This window comes from Schistocerca cancellata, chromosome 4, assembly GCF_023864275.1.
Source record: "Schistocerca cancellata isolate TAMUIC-IGC-003103 chromosome 4, iqSchCanc2.1, whole genome shotgun sequence".
In the NCBI taxonomy this organism is placed as follows: Eukaryota; Metazoa; Arthropoda; class Insecta; order Orthoptera; family Acrididae; genus Schistocerca; species Schistocerca cancellata.
The window spans coordinates 641,720,673-641,744,847 of record NC_064629.1 but is presented as its reverse complement, the minus strand read 5'-3'; the positions used below and the strand labels follow the sequence as shown (position 1 = coordinate 641,744,847).

General features: G+C 39.5%; 1 protein-coding gene across 5 annotated transcripts in view; it reads left to right on the top strand.

Annotated features, from left to right (window-relative positions):
• The window catches only part of LOC126183263 (rho GTPase-activating protein 190), a 308,492-nt gene that overhangs the window by 56,529 nt on the left and 227,788 nt on the right, over positions 1 to 24,175 (top strand). For all 5 annotated transcript variants that reach the window (XM_049925082.1, XM_049925086.1, XM_049925085.1 and 2 more), the window contains exons 6-8: positions 6,717 to 6,926; positions 23,202 to 23,388; positions 23,469 to 23,584. In XM_049925082.1, coding sequence (XP_049781039.1) covers positions 6,717 to 6,926; positions 23,202 to 23,388; positions 23,469 to 23,584 — 513 coding nt within the window. The remainder of the gene's footprint in view (positions 1 to 6,716; positions 6,927 to 23,201; positions 23,389 to 23,468; positions 23,585 to 24,175) is intronic.

The window sequence follows — 24,175 nt, the reverse complement described above, 5'->3', positions numbered from 1 at the left end:
AAAATGAGCATAATTGTTTCTGGTGTACAAGATAGTTTTGATGTGTGCCATATATAAGCCCAACATGTTATTAAAAGCAAAGTGAAGAATGACTGGACCATACTACTTTCTTCCAATTATCATTAGCTCATGATGTGTGGTCTTATCATCATTTTTGTCAAGCTATTTTGTTCTTGGTGGTGGTCATTAGTCTGGAGATGGCCACTTGCTCACATGTGTTCATTTTGTGTAAATTATTTTGCACTGTGATTACAAAAACAGGGTGTTTGAGGTGCACTTACACAGAAAGCAGAAGTGATTGGAAGTACGCATAATCGGAGTGAGAGTGGTGTTCACTTAAATTGATTAGAAAGTCCAAGAGAATCCTTTAATCAGAGCCTAATCATAATAAATTATCACAATACAGAGGCTTCAACTGACTCCGCTCTTAGGCTGGCTCTGTTGTGGTGTCTTCTTGACGGTGATGCTGTGTGCATGTACTGTCAGGAAATGTGGCTTCAAGACGGCCACAGATTGTTAAGACCATCACGTGGTTTACTGGCAACCTCGGGATGCATTCTGCTTGGTGTGGTATCAATATTATATGAAACCACGTTCCTCCGCCCTCAAAACTCCTCGCCATCACTGTATGTTGGTACTGGCAGAAATGACGGCATGGAGAAGATCTGGGCACAGGTGCCAATTGATTTGCAGTGGATAACACTAAGAGTCACTACATAGCTTGGAAAAAATTAAATTGATATCCATTGACAGGGACTTCCGAAAACATGCAAAGTGCTTGCTGGGCTTGCATTTTTTGCAGAAAGACCACGTGAACATGATAGAGCATGCCATAATGATCACACTTAGTGTCACAGCAAGGATGTGCCTGCCAGTGGTGAGCTGTGAAACACTGAGGGCAAGATTTAACATCACTAGTTTGCTTCCTAGCACACTGATTCGTTTACATTTCTGCCCAGGCTGAGACATTGCGCTCCATGGCTCATGGGCTACAGGCACAACCTGTTTACTACTACTCTGTATTGCACAAATAGGAACAGAATGAATACGGCTCTGTCATATGAGTCCTGATGCTCCGTTAATTCCAAAACCTGTTGCACATGAGGGTAGGGATACTTGAGAATTTGCATATGCAAGGATCTAACACATTCTGACTGATAGCATCCCTAATCATGGCATCACTATAATAACGCCCAGACTCTCACTTAAATTTGCTATCTACATCTACATCTACATCCATACTCCGCAAGCCACCTGACGGTGTGTGGCAGAGGGTACCTTGAGTACCTCTATCGGTTCTCCCTTCTATTCCAGTCTCGTATTGTTCGTGGAAAGAAGGATTGTCGGTATACCTCTGTGTGGGCTCTAATCTCTCTGATTTTATCCTCATGGTCTCTTCGCGAGATATACGTAGGAGGGAGCAATATACTGCTTGACTCTTCGGTGAAGGTATGTTCTCGAAACTTTGACAAAAGCCCGTACCGAGCTACTGAGCGTCTCTCCTGCAGAGTCTTCCACTGGAGTTTATCTATCACCTCCGTAACGCTTTCGTGATTACTAAATGATCCTGTAACGAAGCGCGCTGCTCTCCGTTGGATCTTCTCTATATCTTCTATCAACCCTATCTGGTACGGATCCCACACTGCTGAGCAGTATTCAAGCAGTGGGCGAACAAGCGTACTGTAACCTACTTCCTTTGTTTTCGGATTGCATTTCCTTAGGATTCTTCCAATGAATCTCAGTCTGGCATCTGCTTTACCGACGATCAACATTATATGATCATTCCATTTTAAATCACTCCTAATGCGTACTCCCAGATAATTTATGGTATTAACTGCTTCCAGTTGCTGACCTGCTATTTTGTAGCTAAATGATAAAGGATCTATCTTTCTGTGTATTTGCAGCACATTACACTTGTCTACATTGAGATTCAATTGCCATTCCCTGCACCATGCGTCAATTCGCTGCAGATCCTCCTGCATTTCAGTACAATTTTCCATTGTTACAACCTCTCGATACACCTCAGCATCATCTGCAAAAAGCCTCAGTGAACTTCCGATGTCATCCAACAGGTCATTTATGTATATTGTGAATAGCAACGGTCCTATGACACTCCCCTGCGGTACACCTGAAATCACTCTTACTTCGGAGGACTTCTCTCCATTGAGAATGACATGCTGCGTCCTGTTATCTAGGAACTCCTCAATCCAATCACACAATTGGTCTGATAGTCCATATGCTATGATGCATAAGCCCTTGTAAGTCTGATAACCACTCCTTATGAGTTTGATTAGGTTGCCTCTGCAACTGAAAGAATTTGTAACATGCAGCTGTCACATTAACCTGTTCATCATAGTACTCGTCTGGAGCAGCAATTTGTTCATTGTACGGAACACTTTCAGGGTGAATGGTAGGAAAATGTTTGTAGGTGATATGATACACAGTCACTCCTACTGTCACAAGAAAATATGGTTGCTTGTCCCTACCTTCAGTATGATGTGCCTGCAGGTGAGTATTGAGCTGTACATGGTATTCAAACCATTCCTCTCGCATTGAGTCAAAAGCACAGAATGGCTGTAGGGAAACAGGCACTGCTGGCTGTGGCAGTGCTGTGGGTGATGGGAGGCGGTGGTAGAAGGTTGGCTTACACGGTGAGTGTTTTTGTCACCATTTCTATTAAATTATTCAGCTGCTGCGCCTGAAACTGAATAATCGGTATTAGTGACTTCTTGTGGAGGGCTAGTGATGAGCAACACATGAAAGCAAGAGAAATATGAGAAAATATGAAATAGTTAGGCTCTGAAAGTACAAGAAAATGCAGTTAATTTTGCAGGTAGGTGCAGAGCCAGGGTCTGAAACAAGGACACAATAAAGAAATGGCAAGCATGGTAGTGGTGACAAATCTGTAAGAAATAGATTCACAGACAGGTAAATATTGTCGCCAGGTGGTTGCAGAGTGAGAAGTAGAACCAGAAAACTTGTGGGTGTATACTTGTCGCAAGTTTTGAATCCACCAAGGTGTGTGCCGAGGATTAGGTGGGTGCTTAGAAAGCAGAAATGATTAGAAATACATGTAATCTGCTTGAGACTGTGTTTACTTAACCCGATACAGCAAGCCTAAATGATCACAATACAGAAATGCTACTACAACTTGCTGAGGCTTAGTTTGACTCCATTCATAGACTGCTAGGCAATTGGGTTAGCCTCAGTGTGGCGTTGTCCTATACTGGAACAGTGGTGGCACTACATGCACGTACAGCTGGAGTTGTGTCTTCAAGACAGCTACAGATAGGAAGGTCATCACATGGTTTATTTCCAACCCGGTATGTGTTCTGCCTGGTGTGGTATTGATATTGTACAACACCAAAAGTCACTGACTTTTCTGTGATGTCACTTGTTCACACTAACTCTCTTCTTCAGTTTTGTTGTCTCCTCTGTTAGTCTAGATCTATTATGTTTGCCATGCCACGAGTGTAATGTCATCGCATCAGATAGTTTTTTGTTGCTGTACCAAATACATCAGCAATTTTCATTGCATTTTCTCCAAGTAGTTGTAGAGATTTTCTGTTTTTCCTGTGTGATCCTAGACAACTGCAGGAGTGAATATGCAGTAGTCCACCCAGTATATTCATGATATAACTTGCTTCACTGCAGTAGTAAATGATTTGCAGTGTATAAACTTCTAAGTGATGTTGCAGCACAAAGAAGCTACACTTCTTAACAAAGACTTTCTGAATGGGAACCCCCATCAGGAGCCGCATGAACCATGACCGCCTCACCAGTATTAATAACAAAAGGAGGGTCAGCATTGGTCATTGATGTAGAAATCTTTATTTCTGTTGCAAATCTATTTCAATCACTGTGTGACTGTCATCAGTGATAGTATAAAGCCCTGCGGACTCATAAGTACAAGCAGCAAAATTGTATTGTACTTTTGAGACTGGTTATTTGTCATTATTTGTCTCCTCTGTTAATCTACCTTTATTATGTTTGCCATGCCACAAGTATGGTGTCATCACATCAGACAGTTTTATTGTTGCTATACCAAATGCATCAGCAATTTTCTTTACATTTTCTCAAAGCAGTAGTAGAGATTTTCCATATTTTCTGTTTGATTCAGGCCAACTGCAGGGATGAGCATGCAATAGTCTGAAAAGTACTGTTCATTGATGTGTGCAGATATTGCAGTTTTACTGCTTGTATTTAAGAGACAACAGGGATTTAGTACTAGCACTCATGATGATCACACAGTGATTGAAATCAATCTGCAATATAAATTAAGATTTCTACTTCAACAACCAATGCTGGCCCTCTTTTTGTTGTTAATAAAGGTTTTTTCGTTATTTTACTACCCATCTTATGTAGATGACTGCATTGATATAGAGTACATCCCTGGATTCATGCTTTTCATGGGCTGTTGCCTTAACCATTAGATTACCCAAGCACACCTCTTAGTCTCACCAGCTCTAGCAGTGATAGCATAAGGATCATCACACACTTTAATGATCTCCATCAGCTGTGATACTCCTAAGAAATTGACAGCTAGCAGGTAGTTTCAAGAGTACAATATAGAATGCTTTAAAAATGCTTAACTGTTTAATTTGTGCAGGAATATCTCCTCCTCCTCCCATCCCCCTCTCTCTCCCTTCCCCCTCCTCCTCCCGTCCCTCCACTCCCTCCCTCTCCCCTCCCCATCCCCCTCCCCATCCCTAAATGCCCTCCCCTACCCTTCCTTTCTCAATCCTACTGTTTGTCGAACTGCAGAATTTCATCAGCAGTTGCATGTTCAGCAGAAGATTATTGAAGATGATGTCCTCACATGTATGAGTCTTAAGAGGTGAATATGGGGCCAGGCTATTACTATTGTAACTGGTATTAGCTCATTAATTAGAACTTCCAAGCTAAAATAGAAACTCATCCTCCTGACGTTTCCTTGCCAACTGCAGACAACATCTTCTGAGGTGAGCATTGGCATACCTCAGATGTTGCCCGTCGTTGGCAGTGAAACCTCTGGAGGAAGAATTTCTACTGTTCGACCATGGCCTCTTAGCTCGGAAGTTTTAATTAATGAAGGCATTGGCCGCGAAAGCCAACACATTATGATTAGTAATAGCTTTTCAGTTTGTCTTGTGATTTGCACTCAAAGTATAAGGTTGTGGACCTGGTCATCTTCATGCCTGACATGAATCCTTAAAATGGTTTTGTTGCTCAGGAAGATCAAGTGGTATTGATTGCATCTCAGGTTGCTGGTAGTGTCAAGGATAATGTTGATAACATAGCCCATAGCGAATCATCAGATCCACCAAACAGTGATTGAGTTTAAGAAATTTTTCATTCACAGTCTAAACTTAGATAATAGCACTGTGCTGTTTTCCTCTTTGTAAGGGGCAGTGCCTTAGCTTACAGGCTCAAAAGTGTGTGTGTCACATGCTATGTGTTATATAATGTTTACCTGCATTTTAAAATTTTATATGGCTTCATAAAAAATACTACTTTTGAAGTGCTATGGCTATCTCTGCACAAACTCATGTACTTCAGCACTCAATGAGACTCAGTCTTGCCTAGAGTATGCAAGTCATTGATACATGTAAAGACTTGGCCATTCAGGTGAATAAAAATTCATAAATGTGCAGAAGCCTTATTATATTGGCTAAATAACTTTTCATTCCATTGGTCAGGTTATAACGATAAGTCAGTGTGTACAAGTTGGACTCACATGTCATTTTCTGTATTTCATTTGCTCTCCTGTAATTTGTAGTAAATTAATTATTATTGATTCACCAGTTTTGTTCTTTTCACCTGCTACCAGTTTTGGCCTGTAAGAGCTCTCAGCCTGTATCAGAGACAGACCCAGTCATAATAAAGTCTGGGATACCATTAAAGTCAGATCCTCCAGAGAATCCTCCATAAGATTGCAGAAACAGAATTTCATTATTGCTGGGCAATAAAAGTATAAAATCATATGGTATAGGAATTAAACAGTTTTTCAGAAGTTGTGACATCTTCAGAATTGAGAGAAGAGGGCTAAATGCTTTCTCATTATCTACATTGTACATAGAGTGGCAGGTTCCCTAAATGCTTTGTCATTATCTACGTTGTACACAGAGTGGCAGGTTCCTGGCGATAGACATCTCTCAGTGAGCCTACAGTTAGTAGGCAAGAGCTATATCTTTCTCATTAGAAGTTAAAAACCTGGTCTTTGCATAAATCAGAATGTATCAATACATTGAGTGCTACCAAGTTCATTAACACAAAATTTGTGTTCAAACAAGAAGTATTCCATTTTGTGTATTTCATTGGTGCTGTAGGAGTGTATTTACTGGAGGAACTTACTTTCAGTTGCTGCACATTGTCACGACTTAACACAATCAGACAATATTTGTTAGTGATATTTTTCATACGTTTGCAGCTGGATCATGTTGTCGTCCAGACATCTGGACGACGAAATGATCAGGCTGCAAACCCGTGAAGAATATCAGCAGTTATTACGCCGGGAAAGTCTACGAAATCAATATTTGTTAATGTGAAGACAATATAGATAGTACTTTCATTGGTTGAATAACACTGTATTGTAAAAGCCATTAGAGGAATGATGTTTACTCCTGATTTTTTGTGAACGTTCTTATGTAAATGTTATTTCTTTTTATTCTTTCCAGTTTTTAAAGTCATGTCATTCAGTGTATAAACATTGCTTGTTTCCATTTGTCATATTGTAGAGATTGGCCGGCTGTACAACTTCGTCTCAAAGAGCATCCAGATTTTAGCCAGTATTTTTATGAATGCCCAGACGATATTCCATGGACAGAATGTGACCTGACAGATGTGTCAGAAACACGGATTCCATTTGAAGTATTAGACACAAGTGAAGCAGAAACAGTCTTCAAGAACCATGTGAATGCGTTGCAGCAAGAGCAGAAAAGATTAGAGTGAGTAACATGAACAGGCTTAATAAGGCTCAGATTCAAAAGATTCATTATGTGTGACAATAAACCGTTTCTTGCAGACATGTGTTTCAGAGACTAGTTCTTTCCCTTTAATAATCTGTATTCATTTTTTTATGTGCTGCAGACTTCCAAAAAGGTATGTATGTGATAACATGATGAAATGCATTTTGATGTGTATTATTGCACCGGCCGCTGTGAGCCTTTTTGTGATACTGAAATGCTTGCATCTTTTGCTTTTAGAGATTAGAGTGAACTGTGCCCCCCTCCCTACCCCATTTGTTCACATTTATGCCTAGTAGAATAAAAAAAAGTGTGTTTCAGTGCATAATTAAATCACTGCATTTTGTTGTTGTGATATGTGATATAATTTTAACTTCGTGCATTTTTACATTGCACTTGTATTTACAGCAATTAAAAAGTTTATTTATCAGGCAGTTGATCTTTTTGTAAAAATTTGCCCTGTTAATTTTCAATCTGACCATTCATGAAAAACAGTTGCAAGCAAGATTTTAATTATATTGAAACGCTTTCCATAATAATCAGTATATACTTTTCAAAAGGTTCTCATATTGTAACTTTGGGGTAATTTTTAATGTTTGACTGTGTTCACATTTTGAAACCCTTTCATGTAAAGAACAGACAGCAAATACAAGAAAATAAAATAGGAACAGAAATTGTAGGTCAGAGGAGGAGGAGGAGAAGCAATAGATGGTGATGGTTCTGATGATGTACAGGGTGGGCAAGATGAAACTGCAGGGAAAAAAATATTTGCATTAAGACTGATATGGGATTGACATTTGTTAACACCATAGAATCTGCTGCAAGTAGCCACTGTTGACATTGACACAGTGCTGTGCTTGATTTATCAAAGTGTAAGACTTCTGTAGCAGCTCTGCCTGAGGCGTAGCAGAAGTAGCATTTTCAGTGTTCTTATGTAGCCCTTTCTGATGCAGATCCTTTTTGGTAATTTTTTGATATTATGATCTCTTAATTTCCACTTGCATGGATAAAAGGAGTTGATATTTCATCAGACTTTGTTCCAGGCTTTTCTTAACTTGAGCAGTGTTTTCTGTTATTCAAATTCTTTTTGGATGGTTACAGTTTTTATTCGCCACAGAACCTGTTTATCATGTCATTTTGCCACTAAGTTTTGCATTGCAGACTTTGTGGGAGGTTTTACCAAAACACATCCAATCATAAACTCTTGTGTGGAAAAACAGATCTGTACATGTTATCTGCGAACACACACTGTTTTATCATGAGCATCATTTTGTGTTGCATTCAACCAGTCACTAAACATGTCTGCTCCACTCACTCACTCACTCACTCACTCACTTCTGTATTCCTAGATTTTCAGAAGGTGTTTGACACAGTACCCCACAGCAGACTTTTCATGAAGGTCCAAGCATGCAGAATGTGTTTTCAGATATGTGAGTGATTCAATGATTTCTTCAGTAATAGAACACATTATGTTGTCTTGAATGGCAAGTGTTCATCAGAGACCATGGTATTGTCAAGAGAGCCCTGAGAAAGTCTAATAGTACTGCTCTTGTTTTCTATATACGTAAATGATCTGATGGATAGTATGAACAGTAATTTGTGACTGCTGGTGATACTGTAGTGTACAGGAAAGTGTTGTGTTGAGTGACTTTAGGATGGTGCTGGAGGATTTTGACATAACTTCTATTTGGTGAGATGAATGGCAGCTTGCTGTAAATGTAGAAAAATGTAAGTTAATGCAGATGAGTAGAAAAAAGAATCCTGTAATGTGAGAATACAATATTAGTGATGTGCTGCTCGGCACAGTCACATTGATTAAATGTCTAGACATAATGTTGCAAAGTTATACAATCTGAAATGAGCATTTAAGGCAGGTGGTAGGGAAGGCAAATGGTCAATTTCGGTAAATTGGGAAAATCCTGTTAAAGTGTAGCTTATCTACCAAGAAGAAAACATATAGAACACTTGTGTGACTCATTTGTGAGTACTGCTAGAGTGTTTGGGACCTCCACCAGGTCAGGATAAAAGAAGCTGTCTAAGCAATTCGGAGGTATGCTGCTAGGTTTGTTACTGAGAGATTCAGTCAGTTCACGAGTATTATAGAAATGGTCTCTGATCTCGGATGGGGATCCCTGGGAGGAGATGACATTCTTTTTGTGAAAATACTATTGAGAAAATTTGGAGAACCTGTGCCTGACTGCAGAACAATCCTACTACTGCCAGTGTACATTTTGTGTAAGGACCACAAAGACAAGATAAGAGAGATTAGGGCTCATATGGAAACACACAGACAATTGTTTTTCCCTCAGTGTGTTTGTGAGTGGAACAGGTAAGGTAATGATCACTAGTGCTACAAAGTACCTTTTGTGATGGATTGTGGAGTATGTGTGTAGATGTAGAATGTAACAACACAGCACAGTACTCAGAACAGAGTGTGTGGGAGATTCTGTTCATGAACAGGTATCAGTTCTGTGTCAGTCTTATAAGTATTTTCCAGGCTGGTTTTATGTTGCCGACCCTGTAGAAGTCTGCAGGCTTTTGTGGCTGTTGTCGTTGACACTAAAATTGTCAGAGTTTATAGGCTACATTATATTCCTCTTCAAACTCCTAGAATACTCAACATGTTAACTCCTCTCCTGGCATTGTCTTCAGGATTCTTCTGGTGCCCTGGAGTGTTCAGTCACCCGGGGACACTAGCAGAATCCTGAAGAAGATCCCAGCAGAGAGTTTGAAATGTCAAGTACTCTTGAAGTGTAAAGAGGAAGATGATGTGGACAAACAACCCAGAAGATTTCATCATCAGTGGGAGAGGTGATTCATGGGTGAGGGACACCAGGGGGGGGGGGGGGGGGGGGGGAACTCAAAATTTATTTTTGGAAGGAGGTGTTAAAAAATCATTTTTATAGTCAAAGAAGGTGGAATGAAAGTGAAAATTACACTAACATAAAGTTTCAGTTGTGTTAGAGATTTGTAGTAGTTGAAAAATGTATTATTGTGTTCATAAATTTAGTGAAAACTGTATCTCTGAAAGCAAATTTAAACAGAATTCGTGAGGGGAAGTAGATTTGTTCGATGTTATACATTTGCTAATGTGTTAAAAGTTTCCTTCCACTGCATATTTGTATGTGGTTTGTCTGCTGAATTTCATTGTGTCTGTACACACAGTTTGGCCAATTGTAATAAACAGTAAGGGACCACTTACATTCCCCTTAATTTTTTTTAACAATGGAAAGAATGAAGATAACTACTCACCATTTAATTGTTTAGTTGAAGTAGTGGTAGCAGAGAAGATAACATAAACAAAACTTGGTACTTGTAACAGCTTTCGAACCTTCAGAACACACCAACCCACCTGTTGTGAGAGGTTGTATCGAATGGAGATGGAGAGAGGAAAAAGGAAGAGGAAAAGAAGGGAGGATGATGGCTATGTAGGGAGGGAAAGTGAAGGAAAGGGTAGGAATATGGAAGTACCAAACTCACTCTGATACAGACTGGGAAAGTTACATACAGTAGACAATGAAATAGGAAGTCATAATCGGCACCATGTGGAAGTATAGGTTAAAAGGGGGAGGGGGACAAGCAAGATAAAACAGAGGAAGCTGGAGGCCATGGAGAGGACAGTATCAGTGTAAAAGAAGTAGATAGTTGAATCAGATCAAAGTTACATGATAGGGAGCAGTGCCATCTGTCCTTTGCCCTAGTCTAAAAGTTGTATCTCTCTCTCTCTCTCTCTCTCTCTCTCTCTCTCTCTCTGTGTGTGTGTCATTATGTTTTCCTACTCTTTCTTTTATGTTTCTGCATACACATGAATACCACCTCTCACTAGTGCAGTAAAGCTAACATTAAGTAAAACTCTATTGTATCTATAATAGCTGCTTTAATTATAGAGCACTTTCTGCATATGAGCATTGGACCTTTTTAATGTTTCTATACAGCCCCATTGTACTATTTTGCAAGATATTCCCAAAACAATATGGCCAGTTGTGATGCATTTTCTCTGAGTGGTACATATATGTGGGCATTTTCTCAAAGTGCTACACGTATGTACAATAAAGTAATTTCATGCTACAGAATTATCCTTACAGTCCATTTTGTAAATGCTATTTTCATTATTGTTGCCAAACCCTCAAACAGTTTTTCAGTTATCTGTAGCCATCTCACATTTTTATTTCATACATAAATTTTGCATTTTTACTTGCATCCCTTTCTATCAGGTTTTTACACAATATTTATTACTTGCAGTGATCATCTCTCTAGATCATTTATATTCTCTTTCTCTCCCTAAAGTTACCTTGCATTTCTAATGGATCCTTGCTGCATATATCTATGTCAGTTCAAAGTCTTTTGATTCCTCCAATCCGTCTCATTCAGAAAGATTGTCCTCCAAACACAAAATTCCTTATCACAGGCATCAGTGAACTACCTCTGCTCCCTTGGTAAAGTACACCTATTGTAAAATCCTAATTTCTTACAGCACATCTCTCATTTGTTCTTTCTTTCCAACAGCTTCAAGAACATTACATACACCACCTCCACAAGTTACCCAGTTTGAAGTCATCCTACTTCCACCTCTGAGTGCCACTGCCCTACAAGTCCTATTACCCACCCCATCCCTACCAGCCACTTCTAGCATGTAGACCTTGCCCTGCTGACCTCTGCTGTGTGCCTCGCCCCCCAGAAGCTCCTCTTCAACACCCACGGAACCGAAAGAAACCCACAATGCCATTGTTATCCAACCCTTATGAACCTTGAACCCTAAGGTGATTCAGTCCTTTTCAAAATATCTTCATTGTCAGGGTCTCACCGTAATTCAGTCATGCTGGACTGGTCAGTTAAACACTGTTTTGCTACAAACCCTTCTGACCAAAACTGACTGAAAATTAACATAGAACTTTTAACTCTCCCAGTTCATAACTATGACTGAGATCCTTCTCATTCCCACCCGAGCACCCTTTGTTTGAATTCCAGGAATTTATCATCTCCAAATCTGCCTTGCCTTTCTTTCATAGTCATTTCATCACATAAACCTCTCAGCAGAATAAATGACAGCCATTCACTGTCGTGAAACAGACCCTCACTTGATCACCCTATCTGCATGTGAAGGCTCAGCCAATGTGATCTCAAAAAATAGTCTGGCAAAAGTTTTCCATCAAGGACATGATTCTTCTGCCCGCAAGCTTTGCCAGATTGATACCATCACAAAGGCCTGCCATCACCTCTAGGCACTACTCAAATCACTAGCCTCATCCCAAAACCTTTTTCCCAAATCCATCTCCCCCCTGTAGACTAGCACCGCCTGCCTATTACACTTATTGTAAATTCTTATTATGGGTAAACCACTTACTTGCTTCATTACCTCCCTTTATCAGCTGGCTTCCTACTTCTCACTACTGACTCTGTCTCTTAATACATTATCATCTCCCATGACCATGGCCATTTTGCCATCAAACACTACATCTCCTAACAATGTGCCAATTCCAAATCCACCATCTCATTCCTGACACAGATGATGGAACTGTATCCTTATGTGCAACAACTTATCCTTTGAGGAAACAATATACAAACAAATGCAGCTTGGTCATGGGCACGCTCATATACCAGCCTATTTGTCGGCCATGGAGGGGAATCCTTCCCAGCCACCCAAGACCTTGAACCCCTTTAGGTTCATTGAAGATGTTTTCATGATGTGGATCCTGTGTCAAGACACTGTAACAATATCTCTCAACAGCTTAACACCGTTTCTCCTATGAGTTTCATCTTATTCTCTCTAGTGCCATGTGTACCTCTTTTCATATGTTGACCACCATCGCTCTGATGATTCTAAAAACACCATGTCCATACTGCGTGTAAATCCTGTAGGCTTCAGTCTTGATATTTGCAGCATTGCACTAATTTATGTAAAACCAAGTGTGCTTTGATGGTGGGGGAACTGTATCCTTATCCACAAGTACTTATCCTTTGAGGAAACAATACGCAAACAAATGTGTGAGTATCATAATGGAAGATGATAATTTTTCACACTGTATTATACGCTGTAAAATGGTGTTGTATGCACTTGTGGTTATGGGAGCCAGTTGTCTGCCCAGTGTGCTGTTAAGTCCTTCAGAATTTTCATTATTCATCTCATCTCATGATACCTCAAACTGGCTCATGTTCTAGTTGTCTTAAGATTGTGTGTCAGTGGTCTTTTGCCTGTATAACTGGGCAAAGCTGACTAGTTACCTGGCCAAGGCAGAAGCACCATTATGTTTACACCTGATAATCAGGAACAGTAGACAGTAATATTGCACAGTCCAGTTATCTTATGAGTGAAGTGTTGTCACACTACACACCGAGCGAGGTGGCGCAGTGGTTAGCACACTGGACTCGCATTCGGGAGGACGACGGTTCAATCCCACCTCCAGCTATTCTGATTTAGGTTTTCCGTGATTTCCCTCAATCGTTCCAGGCAAATGCCAGGATGGTTCCTCTGAAAGGGCATGGCCGACTTCCTTCCCCGTCCATCCCTAATCTGATGAGACTGATGACCTCGATGTTTGGTCTCTTCCTCCAGACAACCCAACTGTCACACTACACATCTGAATGAGCCACAACGTGAAGTGTCCATTTAGAACAAGAACAGAAACCAGACATATATCTCACCTGGGCTGCTCATGATGCCTTGCTTGCAATATGTGTAAAAATATCTCCCCCACTGATGTTATTTTCCACATCTGTTGCAGTTTCAGTCACAGATGATAATGCCATATCCTTGTTTAAATCGATGAAACTGATTTTGTTATATTTTCAGTGTCAAAGTATCTTCCCTGGAGACATTATCACGCACTTTTTTGGCATGATACATGGCCTTTCTAGTCTCATAATGTCACAGCAGTAAAAGCTAATGTTGCAATGTCAAAATCAAACTTACCATGTGGTCAATTGGTTTTTGGCAAGTAGTGCTGAGGGCCGAGGTTTGATTCCCAGTTACAACCTAAAAGATTTTCCATGGTGGAATGTTCTGGAATGAGGCCAACTGAAAAGTTGAATGAATATAAAAGCAGCAAAATTGATGTGCTGAGTGCTGAAGTTGTGTTCTTTTGAAAGGCTTGCACCAGGCTGGATGGCACACAAAGTATATTTATTAGTAGCAAAAGCATCAGCCATTATTTTCTGACAGGTGAGAATGGGATACTTGACGCATTACAACTGCTGGTAATTCCTTGCAAAATTCTGGACAAGTTCTATAGAATTAAGGTCTAGATCAGACCCAGATAACCTTTGCTGACCTGCAGGCCTGGTTCAGATACTTGCTTAAGCTTGTGGGGTGCCTTGTTACACACAACAGCAATTCTACCAGTGCATAAAGTCAAAATTATAGCATCCATGACCTTAACGTTTATTGGGTAACACACCGATATAAGTTGGGACCCATTTCTCGGCATGTGACGCCAAGAGATTATGCCTCAGCACATGTTTTTGAGAGTACAGTCATTTATTGTTTACCCAGAATATCTTCCACATGCCGGATTGAAACCAATCGTGGACCGAATGCAACTCATGGGCTGCCGGTTCCCCACCCATGGTCTAAATGATAATATGGCAGTAGGAGGAGGACTATTGTCTTGCTAACTTTTGTCAGTGCATTAATTAATACCAAAAGTATGGTTTTCCTTGTCTCTATGCATTTTTAATTTTTTCCTGTCAGTTTCCACATGCAGTTTTTCTGTTTTAGTCATAGAGGAGAAGTGAACATGAAACAGAACTCTGCATTCTCAACACTGAGATGATGCCCAACACTATTACTTGACAATACTTCTCACACACTGTCACTTTGCTACATTAATTCACATTATAATGCATTGTTCCTCTAAGTAAACCAGTGACTAAATTCTGATGCTTCATTTTGTCATAAAAAATAATGAAGTATATTTACAAAAAAACAAATTTCGTGGTTTATAGACATTATGGCAGATCTGTAGGAGTTGGGAGAAACATACAGTGACATGTCCTATATTACACGTACATTTACTGTACACAATGTAATCTTACAGGATCAAATAAAATTCAATTCAACATAGAGAACAAACAGACATGAATTCAGGAAAAGGTGAAAGAAGTTAAAGATTTCCAAAAGAAAACACACAGGAAGGGGGGGGGGGGGGAGGCATTGGTAGAAGGGAACAACAAAGAGCAAGAATTAAGTAATATTGGGAAGCAAAAGATAAAAATAAAGGAAAAGAATATCATGTCATAAATCAGCTTATTCACATGATCCTGAATTAGTTAAATAATAATAATAATAATAATAATAATAATAGAGTATAAATATAGTAGGAAAGTTCTGGTAGAATGTAAATAATTTTAGAACTAAGGGGGACCACTCACTGAATAACAAAGCATTGAGTCATTAACACACACACACACACACACACACACACACACACACACACACACACACAAAGGAGAGAAAGAACTTCCTAGCTTATGGAATCAATCTTTTCTTGAGCTGGAGTGGGATGGGGGTATCTTGGGTGGGGCAGGTAGACAGTGAGAGACATGGGAGGCAGGATGAGGGTTTGAAGAGAGTAGCTAGTGGCTCAAAAGAAGGCAGCTGGTACACTGGCTAGGAATGCAGGAGTGAGGGATGCCAGATGAACAAGCTAGGCATGTGATGCACAGATGCTGGTGCTAGTGGGGAACAAAACATGATGAGGGTGATATGGAGATGTGAATTGGGAGTGTGTGCTTCTCCTTTGAGGGGGAGTTATATAAACAAATTGGCAGCACTACCATGGCAACTTCCTATGCAAATCTTTTTATGGGCCATCTAGAGGAAACCTTCCTAGCCACCCAAATCCTTCGTCTGATTCAGGTTCAGTGATGATATCTTCATGGTCTAGACTCGGAGGCCAAGAAACCCTATCCTCATTCCTCCACAACATCAACACCTTTTCTCCCATCTGCTTCTGCTGGTCCTCCTCTACCTAATATGCCACCTTTCTGGATACTGACCTCCTCCTCTCTGACGCCTCCTTCCATGTGTCTGCCCATATTAAACCCACTAACAAACAGTGCTTGTATTTCAACAGCTGTCATCGCTTCCACACACAAAAATCTCTTCCATATAGCATGGCCACCCATGGATGGCATATCTGCAGTAATGAGAACCCCCTTGCAAAGTATGCTGAATGTCTCATGAGGACCTTCACAGAAAGGCCCCATATCTGAAACCTAGCCCACAGAAATATTTCTTGTGCCATATCCTCACATACCTCTAATCCTCCCAGCACCTCTCAAGAATCAGCTACAAAGGACACTCCCCCCCCCCCCCCACCTGCCTCCCTCAAAAAAATAAATAAATAAATAAAATAAAAAAATCAATCAATCGCCTAGCATCACCCTTGACAGCAACAGCTGAACCATATCTTTCACCAGGGCTTTGGTTACCTAATGTCATATCCTCAAGTAAAGGACATCTTACCCAAGATCCTTCCCACCCCTCTTAATGTGGTACTCCATCACCCACCCAACCTAGGCAATTTTCTAGTCCATCCCTATGCCATTCTCAATCTCAGTCACTTGCCACAGGGATCCTATCCCCATGGAAGAACCAAGTGCAAGACTTGCTCAATCCACCCACACAACACTTCCTATTCCAGTCCTGCCACAGGCTTATACTGCCCCATCAGAGGCAGGGCAGTCGTGTCATATACCAAATAAGCTGCAATCACTTCACAGCTTTTATGTCAGTATGACAAAGAATCAGCTGTCCACTAGAATAAGTGGCTATGGCCAAACTGTGGCCAAGAACAAAGTTAATCAACCAGTGATACAACATGCAGTTGAGCACAACGTACTTGATTTCAATTACCGCTTCACAAAATGCACCATCTGGATCCTTCTCGCTGCCACCAGCTTTTCTGAACTACAGGTATGGGAGTTATCCTTGCAACATATCCTTTGCTCCCACAGCACTCTGCGCATCAATGTCAGGTATCCCACTGTCACCACACCCTCCACTAACTGTTCCCCCTTCCTCTGTCCTATTAACACCTCCCAGTTCACATTTGTATGTCACTGTTATCATGTGCCGCTCCCTATTTGCTCCAGCACCCGTGCTTCACATGTATAGCCCATACACCTGCCTGTCCTCCCTCCTGTGTTCTTAGCCAGCAAACTGGCTGCCTCCCTTCAAGCCACTAGCTACCTACTGCAACCCCTCTTCCTACCTCCCACCTCTCTGCCCCTCTGCCTCTCTGCCCACACTAACTGTGACCTTACCCTGACTGCCAAGCTGCAATCTCGACATTGTGTTCCAGCCAGCATCATGTAGGGATGTGTGTGTGTGTGTGTGTGTGTGTGTGTGTGTGTTCTCTGTCAGCATTGTCATGTGTTTCTCATTTTAATTGTCAATAAAATTAATGATTTTAACAGCAAATTTTCACTGTGTCCCACAAAGGTATTTTCTGCAATAACTCTTTGTGATCACTTTCCTTATTTGCAGTGTGAGGAAACATTGTGCACAGCAGTTAAATTTCTGTCTTGCAGGATGAATGAAATGGTGTAATGTTGTAAGTCACTAGACTCGCTCTGGTAGAAGTGGGGTTCAAATCCTCTTCCTGGCATTTTGATTCAGGTTCTTGTGGTATCCATAATTGCTCCGTTGAAGGAGATGCTTCTGATTGCCTTTACCACCATTGTCCTAACAAAGTTTGTTCTCCAGCACTAATAACACCTTTGTCAACAGTATGTTACATCATGAGCTTCAGGGCCTGATCATGGTGTTTCCTTTTTTATACTCACAGTGTGCTGCCAAAGGTGAAAGTTATGTTACATCGTACCATATGAGGATCAAACATAAATTACAGTTTCAAACTTATCCTTGAGCAAGTCGAAGAAGATAAACTGAAAGTGGGCAATGGTAGACAAAATTTGTTGACTATTTAATGAAATGATCAATAACAATTTATAAATTAGATTATGTAGTGAAAGGAGGTATGGATGGGAAGCTTGTAGCAAAAAGTGTAGATATTATTTTGGTACAAAGAGAGCTTATGGAAGCAGAGGAAAGAACTATAATTGCTTCTGGTGAAATGAAATGTATTAGTGGGCTGAAGTAGAAAGCACTTAAAGAAACTTGAAGGAATGACAGATCAAATCTCTCATAGTAAGCAGCTTTAATGATTTTGTTGGTGGTGTAAATTAGATTTGTCATATTGCCCAAGTTAGTATTTCCAAAGAAAAATTTTTGGCACTTTAGAGAAGAACTCATATGAAGAACTGAAACTGATTTTTCGCATGGTTGGTTTGCTCATTGCTCATAACGCATCTTGACCAATAACAATGAAAAAGATATAGAAGTGAGAGAATGATTTGACTTTTGCATTAACACCATCTGATTTATGAACAATAAAAATTGTACATCTACTGGCAATCTATGTACTAATATTTAATTTAATCCCACATAATTTTTGAGCCAGAATTATAGAATGATTGCACCAATTTCCGGGCATTTCAAGAAATCTTGTGCTATGTGCTTACAGTTTCTTTCTCGGACTGCATGTTTGGAGCCTTTCAAAATTGTATAAAATCTGAGAGCTCTGTTAGATTTTGAAATATCATGTCATTTTTATTTATCATTATCTAATGAAAAAACAGTTTTTTTCACTTTTATTGAATTTATCATTAGTTATTGAGAAAATAGTTGCAAGTGCCTTTAGGTTCATTTTAGCTTAGCAGTAACTTTGTTTACTTTCTGGTATTGCACTGTAGTGCCTGAAAGTTTTGTGTCATAAATACATGTTAGTATGAGTGTATCAACACAACTTGTGATGCATGTTTATCATACTTAACTTTTTCATATGTATTAGAAGTTGTCAATTTATTAATAATTCAGTATTTTATAACTCCCAAAGAGAAATTACTTTTCATCTAAATTTATCTGTTTGGACTTGTAACACATTGTGTGCATGATATTATCAGCTACTTTATTCCAAACTGTATTTTTGTTATTTACTGTAGTTTCTCAGTTCATTATAACACGCAATGTGTTATGTAAATCAAGTCTGTTTTTCATCTTTTGAAGAAAAAAATTAATATTTATCACTGGATAAATGAAACTAAATTTCTTAAAACTATTACCTAGCAGTACATAAGTTTACTGTCTTTCAAGATGCTCTTTTAAAATAATGAAACATATCACCTTATTCTTTGGGAAGGTAAATATTCCTCACTGATAATGCATATAGACATCCTTTTAACATCAAATGAAACACCTTTCTCAACTTTTTTAAACTGCTTGAAAGTTAGTGTAATGGTGAGAGTAGAAAGAAGAGTTATGTGGTAGCAATAACATATATGAAATGTATTTAAGATGTAACTTGCACGTGTAAAATCATGTTTATGGATGGAGATGGGATTGTGAGTGAGCAATGTACATTGCTAACATATTTTCCTCAGCTTTATCTAAATCTTTCTCCATCTTGAAAGGTGATGCCTTCAACAAAAACAGAATATTGGTTTTTTAAATCTGTCATTAAGATTATGTTTTTTGTTCTTCAAGGCTAATTCTAGACAAAACTGTGTATTTAGTACTGCAAGCTGATTTGCCCAGCACCAGCATAGACAGCGTATATATTCACAAACCATCTGTTTGCTCATTGTCCTTGGAACTCAACTTTCAAAATTGTCAAGAATGTGAAAGATTCTCTAAGATTGGGAAAGAATCTTTGGCTGGCATTCTCAAGTATTCACACTCCATGGGTGGTGGCAGAACTCGATTTGATCCCATGGCTTGGGATTACATGTACTCCGCATGCTAATGTCTATGAGGGACACCTGCTCAGTCATTATTGCTGTAACTCCTCCATTGTTATTTGCAGTACAGGAATCCAGGATCTGTTTATCTTGAGGCTTTCTCCTTTCTTGTCATATTTATGCATTTCAATGGTTTTCCTGAACAAATGGGCATGATAGCTCTCCTCCACAGCAAGAACCTGTGTGTCAACCAATTTTGTTATGTTGTCAGTTTCACAGAGCACCTGCTCCTCCATGGCCAATCTTTCCATCTTTCCCAGTCTGCAATACCATTTATGTTCGACGATCCTAGTATTGATGGATCATCTTGATTCCAACATAGACTTTTCCACAGGTACACAATTTGTTGTTTACTCCTGACATTGTTAGTAGGCCAATATGAGACATTCTCTGGTTTTCTTGGTCAATTTAGATCATCTTTACACCATGTTTCTAATTCTGTTTATCTCCCTGCAGACGTATGGCAGATGGGCTGTACCAGACATTTCTGCTTCTGACGTGTCTACTTTCCCCATGTCTGGTCTTATATAACTAGTGAAGTATCCATTGTTCTTTGTAATGCATTCCAGGTGTTGCGTCTCACATCTGAGGTGCTGTGGCTCACATATTTGTCTTGCACAAATTACGAGCATATAAGTTGTTCTCTTTTCTGGCCTGGTAATGGTTTAGAAGTTTGTGCAGTTCCCCAACTGTATGTGTCAGTTTTGAGTACATGCTGTGGCCCAAGTTTTCACCTTTCTTCATAGCCACTACATCTAGAATTGGTAGCTATTTATCTTTTTCTACTTCCGTAGTAAATTTAGTGTTGGCATGGAGGATTTTCAGATGCATTAAAATATCATCGAGTTGTTCCTCACGGTGGCTCCAAACAGTGGAAGTATCTATGTACTTGCGATGTACCTCAGGTTTACAATGTGCTATGTCTAGCACATGTCTTTTGTAATGCTCTATGAATAAATTGGCAACTGTCAGATTAAATGGAATATCCACAAAATGAAAGTTGGTTAAAAGAATGGTGTTAGCAAGTGTTTCTGAAAGGATTTTGGACATTTGGTAACACAAATGATATAGATTGCCGTCCTGATGAATGAGCACAACATTTCTGCCAGATCAAAATGTATGATGCAAAAATTAAGATACCATATTTGGGTTTGATAAAGTGGTAATTGTCTTTTGACATGAGATAGTCACACTACTTACACACAAATGCTGCAGATGCCATTTTTTATTGGTAACTTTGCTGTGAACATAGAATCTGAAATGACTCATGCAAAATATTGTCTGTCATCTTGGGAGGCAGCTTGTGTTATATGGAGGGATAACGGGAATTAAATTTTACTGAAATTGGTGAGTTATTGAAGGAAGTTTTGGTATCTCTGCTCAACTTGGGTCCAGAAAACAGATATCAGTGCACCTGTACCAGTGAACTTCTGGTAACTCTTTTGAGTTCACGGAAACCTAAAACAGCAGTTAACAGTTTTTTCAAAGAGCAAACTGTTGTTGTAACCAAGCTTTGTGCCTGAGGGAGACTTGACTTGCTGATGACTCACCAAGACTGAAGTTATATGGTACGGGAGCTTGGAAACTATGGAATTATATGAGAAAACTGCCTTTTGAATCGTGAGGAATGTAGGAGATGTAAATGTGCACTGTTATTAAACTGTAAGAAGCTCTGTTGATTGAAATGTCATTCTTTGTCCAGGATTTCTTGTTTTAATAATGGCTTCAAGTAGCTATGTTTTATGTGTGTAGATATTGCAAGAGTATACTTTCACAGCTCCTCTTGCTGGCTTAGGACAACTTTAATACTGCAAACCCTTTGTTTGTAAGTAGGATGATGATTGCTTGTTGTTGTCACAAAAACATTTTTCTGATACAGCAGTTAAAGTCAGAATTTCTGCTGTTGATCTTCCACCCTGCTTTTCTTTTGCATTGGTTAATTATGTTGGAATGATGTGTGAATCTGGCCTCTGTGCATAAAATAAGACAAAGTTGGGCTTTGTTCTTGCGTATCTCACTGTGTTGAAAATTTCTTACAAACAGTGCTTTGTAATATGTTTGTGACAATAGATCCACACTCACCAAGTAGAAGTGGTACTGAGAATCAGGCAGGCATGTAGAAATGGCAAAAAATTGCTTCACTTATAGAAAAAAGCCACATTTCAGGGATATTTGAGCTGTGATCTGTAAACAAACCTGGAATTAAGGTTGTTGGATCAGGGTCTGACTACAGTTTGTTTGTATAATGGCCAGTCAAATGGAAATGAGACATATGAAAAAAGGTAAGTAAATTGCGTAATATTTCAAAAGTAATCACCATAACAGTTGATACATTTAACCCACTGTGAGACAAGATGGTCAGTGCCTTCATGGAAAAATGTTTCCAGTCATATATGGATCCGTGATTGTAGCTAGGTGTGCACTTCTTCGTCCAAAGCAAATTGACATCCATGAATGTCTTATTTCAGGGCTCTAAAAATGTAGACATCACATGGGGACAGATTGGGGCTCCCAGTGAAATGTCTGCAACATTGTTGAAACAACAGGCATGCCACCTCCAGGAAAGTTGTGGTGGCCTTTTTCTTTGTCTGCAAGAGCCCACTGCTCATTGACTTTCTGGAAGATGATGTCACAATTAACTCACAGTGGCACATGGTCACTTTGCAAAAACTGTAATATGCGTTCAGGTCCAAACATGCAGGAATGTTGATGGGGGACATCATTCAGTGGCAGGCTAATGCCTGCTCACATGTTGCCTAGATTGTTTTGACTGCACTGAAGAAGTTTCACTGGGAAGCCCTTAAACATCCTCCATATAGTGCCAATCTCTCCCTATGCAATTTTCATATTTTTGGAGCCCTGAAGAAGACATTTTTGGACATTGATTTGCTTCGGACAAAGAGGTACATGACTGGGCACAGTCATCGTCCCACAGGCAACCACTAACATTGTTCTGCGAGGGCATTTACCATCTTGTCTCACAGTGGATAAATCTATTAAAGGTATGGTGATTACTGTGAAAGAAATGAACAGTTTATTTACTTTTTCCATCTGTCTTATTTCCATTTGACTGCCCGTTATACATGAAATTTACGTAGCCACTGCTTCTTCGGTTGCTTCTGTTAAACTCTGTCCTTCCTTCCTTCTACTTACTGTGTATGATTTGCCACATATAATATTTTTTACACTCCTGCACTCCTTTCCTTGTAGTGTGTGAAGTGTAGGTGTAGAAACATTATAGATATGTTCTTATGTTATCAAATTTCATTCCTTATTTTCCATTCTGTAGGCTTTCTCTGGTTTTCCGAAATTACTTGCTCAAATGCTGAATATTTTTCTTATCTGAGGCCTTAGCTGGTGCAGATTTGGGCCTTTGTCTAATAGGAGTATTTGTTTGTAATGGTTGAGGCAAGAGTTCAAGGAAAACCACAGATGCTGATTGTGTCATCTGTTCGGCAGGTGGAAGAAGCAGTTCAAGCAGTTACTTGAGGACACAGGTTATGTCACTCCAGGTAAACTTTTATCAGAGGTCCAGGTGCTTTTTATGGGTCGAGAATGTTTTGAGGCCCTGTCTGAACAAGATCGCCAACAAATATATGATCAGCACCAAAAAGAAATTGTGGAGAAGGCAAAGCACAATTTCCAGGTATGTCTGTGAAGGTTTAAATTTAAAATTTATATATTTGTTGTGTCATGTGTACATGTTCTGTATTTATCTAATTATAGGAACTACTGTTGGAACATGCAGATTTATTTTACCACTTCAAAAGCATTGCACCTACTGGAACGATAACACAGGCTGATATTAAGGAAATAACTGATGCTTTGCAGGATGACTCCAGGTACAAAGAAAACCATTTTTATAGTATTGAGTTAGTTGCATGTCTCGTGGACTACAATTGTAATCTCACATTATAATGTAGAATGTTCATGTAACAAAGTTTCTCATCTCAAAACATAGCTATGTGCTGACATTTTACATGATTGCCTTTAAAAAAATTTTGAAATTGAAGTCGTGTTATGATTTTGTGTTTGAAATTTTTTTATTATTATCTGTCACACCATTCACATCACTAGTTACGGGGTTAAAGACTTTTATTGCTCAATGCCTTACTCCTTTCTGTACCTCAATAAAGATAACTGAAGGATAGTGTACATCATTTCTCCTTCAGGTATTATACACTGCCTGACAAAAAAGTGAAACACACAGAGGGGGAGGAGGAAATGAAATAACACTTAATGGGGTGAGAGGGTTTGTGATATTACTTCAGTTCTTGCGAAGTCAAGTAAAATTCAAATAGAATTTGATCCACTTTCAGTACCATGTTGCTTTCCCACTGGCCTAAATGCATGCACTGATTTGGGTGGGAAGGGTGTTATAAAGCAGAAGCTATCATACATCTAAATGGTCCTTAATATCCAGGCAACTAGCA